The following is an 11,016-nucleotide window of genomic DNA, read 5'->3' as shown; positions in this document are numbered from 1 at the left end:
GATTTTTTTTTATGGGTCGGTAATAAGCATGTTATAATAAACCCATCATTCGACCAAGTCAACTTATATAATTATGTTTGATGATGAAGACTCAAATCTAATTAAAGAGTTCGAGGAAGTGAAGTTTTTATTGCACATCCTTTCTATCCAGAAACGAATGAGCAATTTGGATATTTTAAATGAAAAGTTAATATAAAAAAACATAAAATAAAATATCAATAAATAAAGGATAAGATGTAAAGATGTCAAAATAACATAAAGTGAATTAATACAAAACTTAAATAACAAATGAAAGATAATTTAAATAAAATTTTCATTATAAAGATATTTCCTTCTTAATAAAATAAACACAGTATATAAATGGAGAAAGTGAATAATAAAAGAAAAGTGATAGAGAAAAGTATATAAACACTTGTTTTGATTAAGTATTAAAAATAAATAAATAAATATAAAATACAATAATATTTTATTTGTTAGATATAAATTTTTGTTTAAATAACAAATTATAAAAGACCTAACAAACAATATATGGAATGTCAAACATATGAATTTGTTTCATATGTTTAATTAAGAGGATTAAGAAAAAACTTAAATCACACTAATAATTTTTTAGAAAAAAAAAATTTAGTTGTTTTGTTTATTAACTTTCTGACTTTTCACGTTTGCTTTGTTAACACTTGAAATGATTGTCTATATGTATGGATTTATATTTTATTGAAGTAAAAACATTCTAACATAAATTGCACATAAAATATTATAAAATATGTCAATGCATGAGTTTAATTTATATATTTTATGTGTTAAAAAAATTTAGAAAAATATTTTATTATTACATTAAAAGAATGATGTAGTAAAATGATTAATTTTAATAGATCTCGTTGTAAATGATCTAAGTTCATTCAAATATGTTTATCAATATTGATGGGGCTATTAGGAGTTATTCAGGTATTGTCGCTTGTGTAAGTATTTTTCGTGGGAGTATGGGGAGTTTATTGGAGTTTTCTCTGTATTTCTTGATGTTCATACTACTTTGGTTGCTGAATTTTATGGAGTTATATATGTTTTGGAGGAAGCTCAAAAGTTGGGTCTTACTAATGTCTGGCTGGAATGTGACTTTGCATTGGTTTGTATTGCGTTTACTGCCAAGACAAATGTTCCTTGGATGCTTCGTAATCGATGAAATACTTGTCTTAATTATTGTGGAAAAATCAAGTTTTACTCATATTTTTCGTGAAGGGAATACGTGTGTTGATAAGTTGGCTAATTTATGATTTATTCATAAATAATCCTTTCATTGGTATAATAGACTTCCATCTAATTTGTTTTTAAAATTTTTTATTAATAGGTATAGTCTATCTATGTATCGTTTTTGTTAACATATGAGTTTTTGTCTAGTCTCCCATACTTTTTTATTTTCTTTTTTCTAATAATACTTTTTTCATGTGATGACAAATGATTGTTGTTACTTGAGGTGTCAGTATAGCTGAAATGTCGAGTAACATAATGATGCCTAACATAAAATTTCTTTATAAAAAAAAATATGTTTATTAAATATACACTCATTACAATAAAACACACGGTAAACTTCATTAATGTCCGTAATAGGTAATTAATTTTGTATAGTAGTTTAATCCTAGGCCTTGTCTACGTAGTTTAAAATATTATGATATACTTTGTATGGCTACCATTATTTGAAATAAAGTTTGATCACATTAAAACAAAGTCGTAAAGTCAATTTGTTCTACTATAGATTGAGTAGGGATACTTTAAAAAAATTATAAATTTTAATACGAGTTGAAATTGAACTCCACTCACAAATAATTTGATTTTGAACTCAAAAAAAAATTATTATATTTTGAGTTTAAGATGATTTTAAATTATATTAATCTATTTAGAGTTTAAGTTTAGTTCGACTTTTGATGTTATTTTGGCTTTCTTGAGGATTATGATTTCATATTTTTGTGTTTGATATGTATATTAATATGATTTACAATAATTATTATTATATATTAACCCATGTTGCTGCGATGATTATAACATATTAATATGATTTTTTTTATCATTGTTATTTCAATAATTTAAAAGTTGGTTCCATTTTTTATATTAAAAAATAGGTTGAAGGAAAAAAAAAACAAGAAACTATTTTTTTTTTAAATTAAGTGTGGCGTGTTTAATCCACAAAGCTTTGGTGCGTAAGGCCAAACTCCCTTTTCTAAGCTCATTAAATATTTAAGACAAATTGGAATGATCACTAAATATCCAACTCATGCTGGATTGGGTGAAGTTAAGTTTGATCAAATAGTTTTTTTAAATCTTTACATATTATTGCCTTAATTATGTATTTTTATTTATTTTATGTAATATATATATATATATATATATTAAAAATAATATGATTCTCCAGTTAAAATAAAAATAAAAGTAAACACATCAACATTATAACAGGTTTATAGAAAACTTTTAGCTTAAAATGTTACTTTTCAATGCTTTATATACATTACATTTTAAATTTTGAAGTTTCAATTTTATATTTTATGTTTTAAAAATGTTAATTTTCTAATTCTTTCTAACGAAGGAAATTAGAAAGGTTAGTAGATATGTGTAAAATTTCATATTTTAATGTAAAAAGATTGAAATGAATTTGTCAATACTATAAATGATCAAAATAAATATTTTAAAAAAGAAACATTAAATAAAGGAAAGTTTTTTAATGTTTTTTGAAACTACGTTGATGAATAACTTTCTTACCATATTGAATGTTTCAATTAAAATGACCAAAATAAATACTTTTAAAAACATAAAGTAATACATTGAAATTTTAAATCTTAACATACCAAAATGTAAAAATAATAAAATATAACATAGTAAAATAAGATTTATTAAAATTTGAGTACAGATAAGTAGAATTTTGTCTCGGGATAATGATATTTAATAATCTCTTTTTTTTTATACAATTATGTTAAAATTTTCAATATTATTTAATTATAAATTTATATTTTACCATATTTTATTACATAAAATTTATATATAATTCTAATAGTTATGAAACTATTATTTTTTTGGAAAAGAAAAATAATAGTAATTGGTGAGTATTGGGAGTCCCGTTTTCGAATTTGGCGCCATAAAAAAGGAGTGGTAACGGTCAAAAGTAGCGCTTGAGAGGGGAAGTTGTGAGAACCAAGAACATAAAAAAGCGGGGAGTCTGGAAAGAACGAAAGTGGGTCCCATGAGTTGTGAAGAATAGCAGTGGCATCAGCTCTCACGCTTCCCACTTTGCCCTTTACCCACTGCCAAAAGACACTGCTACTGTTGTGCTGACCTTTTTCGAATTCATTCCAAATTTCAAACACGCTGCGTGCGTGGCCCTTCCACTCTTTAGGTCCACAATATCTACGCGGATCCTCTACTTCCCCCTCCCCTTCTTTGGCGCCAACATTCCTCCCTTCCCGCCACACCTTCTAACGTCAAATCACGCTCCTTTTTCGTTTGTCTCTTCCCAAACCCACATTCCATGCCGGCTAACACCGTCTCACTCTCTCTCTCCGTTTACTTATCACCACACTTGCCTTCTATCTGACATAAGAAAGTGTCACTCCTGCCCCTCCTCCTGGGTCCCTCCTTCCATCACAATATTCCTCATCATCCCTCTGTTTCCAATTTCAAAAACACCCAACCATCATACACCTATGGACCAAAATAAAACATTATAATCAATCTCGTCCTCTAGAGCTGCCTCCACCACTACCCTATCACTCATCTCGCATACGTGCACAATGTTCTTCGCAACCAATCCATTTACTCCTTCACCACTTATCATCTTTAATAATCAAATAAATCACACCTAATCAATTACTATATCTACGCATGTTTGCTATACAAATTAAATACTTCATGTCTTTTCTTCTCCTTTTTACCACATACTGCTCTTCTTTACTTTTCACAATAAATTCTTCTTTTTATACTCTTTTCTTAATTACTCCATCAGATCACAAATCTTTCCAACTTTAAACATTTTCTTCTCACCACAGCTAATATAGACAAACCTAACTAAAGAAGAGATATACACCGGAAGACATGCAGAGCTTATTCCGAATTATATAGTAGTTATCGTGTTATGGAACTTTTAACTCATTTTAAACCAAACATATTCAGTATTAGTAAGAAAACATGTCATTAAGTTTTTCTTTAAACTACTCAATTCAATTTCATAATTGATTCTCACCTATACCTCTCACTATGATTTTTTCTTTAAACTCAAGGCCGTCTTTTGACAACAACAAAACGATCATGGCTGGAATATTAATTAAGTATTAAATCAATTTGATAGAACCGTATTCTTATTATGTTCCAAAATATTAGCAACATATTTTGTTTCTTGTTTCATTTTTAAAGATAGAGAAATTAGAATCTTCAGAATTAGTTAAAAGGGTCGTTTTCTTTACCGTTACTGTAATTATAACAAAATATTTGTTTTAAATAACAAGAAAAACGTATAATAACTTTCGCTGTAATTACTGCACTGTGTATAATATGTAACATATACAAATATTTTTTTCTACCAAATTGTAATGATTTTATTTTTTAATTTTAAAAGGGAGATTCAGATGCTGTTGAGGGGAAATTAATTAATTATATATATTGATGGAGGATAATTTGAATTTTGTGAATGAGAAATATAAAAGAAGTTAAGAATAAAAAATTAGTGTTACAGATTATTTATTGATATTCATATTTAAAGACATTAATATTTTAAGTTTAAAATTATTTTTGTAAAAAAAATATATTTTGATAATAAAAATAGATAATAATTTTTTTTAATAATAATAAAAAAAACGTAGAATAACTTTCAGTGTGTATAACACACACTATTATTTGTTTCTAACATATTATCTTGTTAATAAAAGAAATTAATTAAGTTTTAATGTAAGAAGAACAATGCAGACGGTGTAAAGGGAAATTAGTTATATATAATTAATGATTGACGATAAGTTGAATGTTGGGAATGAGAGATGTAAGGAAAGAAGTATGGATGAAACAAGAATGAGTATATCGAGTTATCAGGAAAGACAATAATGAAATGAAGAGGAGAGATAGAAATAGAAAAGGAGAAATACAATGGCCAAAAACAAGGACGGAGGAAATGCCTATAAGAGCGGTGTTGTCACGTGCCTACGTCATAATTAATCACACCGTAATTACCAAGATTACTCGATTGTTACTATGGCCCTCAAATGCCACGTGGCTGGACCCCACTGGTCTACCCCTCTTCTATTGGCACTGTGCTGTTGAGTCCAAAGCACGCAAAGGAGCACAAGTAAGTTCCACGTGTCGTCCCAGCTGGACCGTAACTGCCCCGATTTGTGTGTCTTTGTGGTTGGTTTACCCGCTTGTGAATATAAAACGGTGAAAGAGTAAGTCGGGTGAGGACGGGCACGCCATGTCACGCTGCCCGCGTATAATTTAAATTTAAATAAAGAAATAAAATAAAATAGAGAGAAAGGTGGAAGTAAAAGTCATAAATAATATAAATAGGTATTATGTGCGGATTTAGAAAGAGGCAGAGGTAAGATCAAGGCGTGGGTTGCGCTAGGAGGAAGAGAGAGAAGGGAAGTAACTCTCGCACTCTCACAGCAAGGCACAACGAATGCGAGGAAGTTTGGTAAGATTTGTTTATGGCGATTTGATCGAAGGAGGTAGTGCGCATTAAAAGCCACCGTTTGGAATTTTAAGGCAACTTTATCTACTACCAGTATATAACTTCTCCCCAGCTTTCAGACTCAGACACATCACGAGAATTTACTGTAGCCTTCTATTCATTCACCGGTTCACGTCGTTTTGGGTGGCTATTCCTCTTGTTATTAAAACCCGCTCCGCTGTAACCTCTTCTCGACACACCTTTATTCTTTCCTCGCTGGGTTTCTCGAGTTGCAAACAAATTACTCCACGTTTATACCGCAAACATGGAGTGGCCAGCATGTACGGATGAGTACGAGAAGCTCGTAATTCGCATGACCACTCCCAGGTTTGTCTAATCCACCTCAATCCTTACATCTTCTTTCTCTTTTCTGTTTTTTCTCTCATTTTTCTTTTCCCCTTTTTCTCCACACCCATGATTCAGCAATTTTTGAAGGAGTGTTTTTCCGTTTACGGATCTTTCAGCATCCTATTGAATTTTTCAGCAATTTTCTTTAGTATTCTTCTTTCATACTTTTCTGCCTTTTTTTTCTTTTGTCAAATTTTTTCATAATTCCAAACCCCTCAGTTTTTTGAATTTTAAGTCTGGAACTGAAACTTATTTCGAAATTAATTGCTATTTTATCTCTGTTTGCGTAAAATTGTTAACTTGTTGCGAGCCTTGGATTTAATGATTTAATTTTTTAATCACATCTGACTGTGTCAAAAATCGTGAATTTCTCGAAGGGGGAGAAAAGTATGTTTCATCTAATCCGCACCCCCTTTTGTCTAATTGGTTTGTGCCGACAACTGTATTTTAACAATTTTCTGACTTTTCTTTCTTTATCGTGTCTCATGACTCCATTGCCCCTTTTCTTCCAGAATGTTTTTCTTCGTTCACATTACTTTTCCTTTTTTTATTGTGTTTTCATTTCGTTCCTAGAAGTTCGGCATTAAAAAGCTGTAATTACGCTGACTTTGTTCTTTCACTGCGAAACAGGGTTGTCATTGATAATGCCGTGTGCTCCACCGCAACAATAGTCAAGGTAAACCCCTAAAAAAATATCCGTTATTTTTTTGCCCTTTCCCTTCAATTGTTGGTTTTCATGTAAACAAATTAGGAAATTTCTAAACTAATGGATTTTCTTTGATAAAATGTATAGGTCGATAGCGGCAGGAAAAACGGGATTCTTTTGGATGCCGTACAAGTGCTTTCTGATCTAAATCTTTCAATTAAGAAGGCTTACATTTCCTCCGATGGGAGATGGTTCATGGATGGTAAGCTAATTTTCCCCTCTCTTTCTTTGTAGTGGTAGTTTTTATTCCGTGTGCACTAATCTTTGCCTTGAATTGAATTTACAGTTTTCCACGTTACCGATCAAAATGGAAACAAGCTAACCGATCAGAGCGTTTTGAGTTATATTGAACAGGTATTAATTAATTGGGACATCTATTTTATCTGAAAAGTTCAGTACTGGCTCAAATTGTTTTTCAATTATGGGTTTCAATTATTTTAAAAATAATCACTCTCTGAATTGTGTTATGTTTATGTTATATGTATCAGTCACTTGGCGGAATTCACAGTGGGAATACTAAGGTCTTAAACGGTCTCACCATCCTTGAATTAACTGGCACAGACCGCGTTGGTCTTCTTTCGGAGGTTTTTGCTGTACTAGCTGAGCAGCAATGTGATGTGGTAAATGCTAAGGTTTGGACTCACAACGGCCGGATTGCCTCCTTAATCTATGTTAAAGACAGCAATTCTGGGACTCTTATCGAGGACTCTCAGAGAATTAGTACTATTGAAGCACGTTTAAGAAATGTTTTAAAGGGTGACAATGATATTAGAAGTGCAAAAACTTCCATCACTAATGCCGTTGTGCACACAGAACGAAAGCTGCACCAAATGATGTACACTGACCGTGATTACCAGAGGAATCCCATTTTCAACTTTACTTCTGATATCCCAGTAGTCACCGTCCAAAATTGGGCCGAAAGGGGTTATTCGGTTGTCAATGTGCAGTGCAAGGATCGAATTAAACTTTTGTTTGATGTTGTCTGTAATTTGACTGACATGGAATATGTTGTGTTCCACGGGACTGTTAAGACAACAGTTGACAAAGCGTATCTGGTAATTATTCATAATCGATTGTGTTAATTTTTGGATGGTTACTTGGTTTACATGCTAAGTTGAACGTAAATGATTTCACTACAGGAGTTTTATATAAGACACAAGGATGGCACTCCAATTAGTTCAGAACCAGAACGTCATCGTGTGATTCAATGCTTGCAAGCTGCAGTGGAGAGAAGGGCATTTGAGGTATAGAGTTTTTGCTCGCAGTTTTGTTTGTTAGATTATTAGTATTACCTTATGCAGCACTTCATAAAAATTGATTAATTAAATGCTAATTTATTGGATATAGGGTGTTATGCTAGAGTTATGTACGGAAGATAGACAGGGGCTTCTAGCAGAAGTGATGAGAACTTTTCGGGAGAATGGGCTGAATGTGACAAGGGCGGAGATATCTACCATTGGGGACAAGACATCAAATGTTTTTTATGTAACGGATGCGATCGGATACCCGGCTGATCCAAAAATAATCGAATCTGTTAGGCAGAAAGTTGGATCGTGCAATTTAAAAGTGAAGGAGTTACCATTGGTATGCCATGAGAAGGCAGAAAGGGAAGATGAAGCAGTTGGGGTTGGTGGGGCAGTGTTGCTGTGTCTGGGGAGCCTCGTGAGAAGGAATCTATACAATTTGGGTTTGATAAAATCGTACTCTTAAAAGCAGAATGGGGCGGTGTGAGAGGGAATTTAGGAGTGTGGAAGATATTTGCAACTTTTAGAGCATAATATTCTTTGCTTGAGGTTTGAGCTTTGTGTACATAGAAAGTAAAGGTGGAATTTGGTGATAGTAGTTGTTCGTTGGTTGGGTTGGATTTGGTAGGTGAAATGTGATCATAGACAGCTGGGATGGTTTGCGTCCCTACCATTTTAAATGCTTTGCGTGAAGAGGGGAAGTAATTTTTAGGAGATTGGGAATTGCATTGTGCTTGTCGGCCTTGCTACAAGTTATTTAATAGCAGTATTGGATTCTTTGGTGGCATAGAGAAATATAGTTAGACGCAGGACAGATTTGGTTCATACAGCACAAAATTTGTACATAACGGCCTATCTATTATTATCATTATTTAATATAAGTGGTTCGCTCCATTCTTTAATTTAACTGTCTCTCTGCATGCTTTGAAAGATTGTGAGCTGCTTTGCGGTGCTCCACTTTTTACACCAATCCGAATCTTGTTAGTGTCCTTTTGCCTCCATTTAAAATATGTCTATAAAAGACTACTAATGGATTTAAGTAGTGAATAAAATTCAAAAGCATCAACTAAAAGATGAATTTATAATCCAGTGATTCAATCAAATCGATTTCTGATATTAAACTTCAATTCATGGATGATTAACCTGTTTGAGTAACTTTAAAGTTTTTACTCAAGGAAATAAAATGATAATATGGTAAAAACATGCAAGAATGCCAGATAATATGAAATTAATTAGGTGCTGATAAAAAAAAAATGAAATTAATTAGGACTGTTACTCCGAAATGCTGCCGTGTTTGTATCCAAATGAGTATCTAGATGGATTTGTGGAAGTGTGTGTCGTTTGTATCTAGTATTAACGAAAAAATGGGAACAAATGTTATATAATAATTTATTAACATATAACATAATCAATTATAATATAATAACAACAATATTTTAAATAATATTAATAAAACAAAATATGGTTTATAGTGATTCATAACTCACATTTATAAAAGTGTTGTCTTTTTCACTTTTAGACCAACTTGTATCTATATAATCACTTTTAGACCATGATTTTATTATTTTAGCCCACACATTCCAAAGGTAACACTTAACAAAATGTGGTATTTGGTAGTCTTTATACCACTTTTGTAAAATTGTTGTCTTTTATATGTTTAGACAACGGATTATATACGTGTAATCTAGTTTAATATTGTCTAAAGTAAAAAAAATTGTGTAGTGTTTAATTCTTTAATAACTTTAGCTTGTTAGCTATGTGATGCTTATTTTTTTTTTATTTCATTATAAGTATCCACAACTTTAAAAAATAATAGGAACCCACTCACTAGTAGCCATAAAATTAATTAAAGGTCTTCTTTGAGAATTTGTCCATCCATTAGAGACTATGGTAACAAATAAGAAATTGTTGATGATGTTTCTATTATTATGAATTTTATCATGAACCACTTCATGAAATTCACCAATTTCAATAATTTTTTACATTTGAAGTTGCATGGTGATGTGGATTCTCGTTTTCCATCCCTTGTAATGATGATGGGAAGATTTAAATTTTTTGAAATGTTCATTTCAAATAGTAAATATTATGAAAGAATGAAGTTCTTATAGAGAGGATGATGTGGACAAGGCCTAATTTGTTAAAGACTTTGGTTTGAATTATGTATGGTGGGGGCAAAATTATATTTATTTTGACTTTGATTCAATCTATCTATAACATGTTTAGAGCTTATATAAATTTAAATTTTTTGAAACGTTCATTTCAAACTGGGTATTAACGAAGAATGAAGTTCTTATAGAAAAGATGATGTAGACAAAACCTAATTTGTTAAACACTTTGTTTTGAATTAGGTATGGTAGTGAAAAATTATACATATATTTTGACTTTGATAGAATCTGTCTATAACATGTTTAGAGCTTATGATACAAATGATCTCACTCTTCATTTGGTCTATGAGATGTGAGATAACATCACCCAAAAATATTCACCTATCGATACCCTTAGACTCCTCCAAGAATCTTGAAGACTAACTAGTGTTAGAATAGAAGAAAGACATTATTTACCTCAATGAACATAAATCACTCAAAATTTCTCAGACTAATGATCTCTCAGACAAAACTAAAACAAAGAAAGTGACACAAGTAACCCACAAGGCCCACTATTTATAGCCACAAGGAAGTGGAAGAGAAGTGACCATCACAACTCCACAATCATCAAATAATTTTCACATCAATGGTTGTGATTTAGCGACTTTTTGCACCCCTGACATGCACCACACCCCATACCTTTAGAACCTACTAGACTCTTCATAGGGTTTCACCTACTCAAACTTGATGGGACCAATATACCATACGAGACAGTGATATGAACCCGAAAAAGAAAATGAATTTTTCTTTCAAGGCTCATTATAAACTCACTCGAGCTTGGATGACCAATTTAATATATGGGACTGAGACATTTGTATACTACATAGATGGTACCAATGTAAACATCACCATCTCTCAGCAATAGGAGTTGAACGACAC

General features: G+C 31.6%; 1 protein-coding gene across 1 annotated transcript; it reads left to right on the top strand.

Annotated features, from left to right (window-relative positions):
- Positions 1–5,537: 5,537 nt before the first annotated feature.
- Positions 5,538–8,895, top strand: LOC137808025 (ACT domain-containing protein ACR8). The gene is made up of 7 exons (XM_068608917.1): positions 5,538–6,022; positions 6,674–6,719; positions 6,837–6,951; positions 7,036–7,103; positions 7,238–7,804; positions 7,889–7,993; positions 8,097–8,895. The coding sequence occupies exons 1-7, from the start codon at positions 5,961–5,963 to the stop codon at positions 8,457–8,459; spliced, it is 1,326 nt and encodes a 441-aa protein (XP_068465018.1). The 5' UTR covers positions 5,538–5,960; the 3' UTR covers positions 8,460–8,895.
- Positions 8,896–11,016: the final 2,121 nt, after the last annotated feature.

The sequence above is a fragment of the Phaseolus vulgaris genome, chromosome 3, assembly GCF_000499845.2.
Source record: "Phaseolus vulgaris cultivar G19833 chromosome 3, P. vulgaris v2.0, whole genome shotgun sequence".
Classification (NCBI taxonomy): Eukaryota; Viridiplantae; Streptophyta; class Magnoliopsida; order Fabales; family Fabaceae; genus Phaseolus; species Phaseolus vulgaris.
The sequence above is the reverse complement of the archived record's forward strand: the minus strand, read 5'-3'. Positions and strand labels throughout refer to the sequence as shown.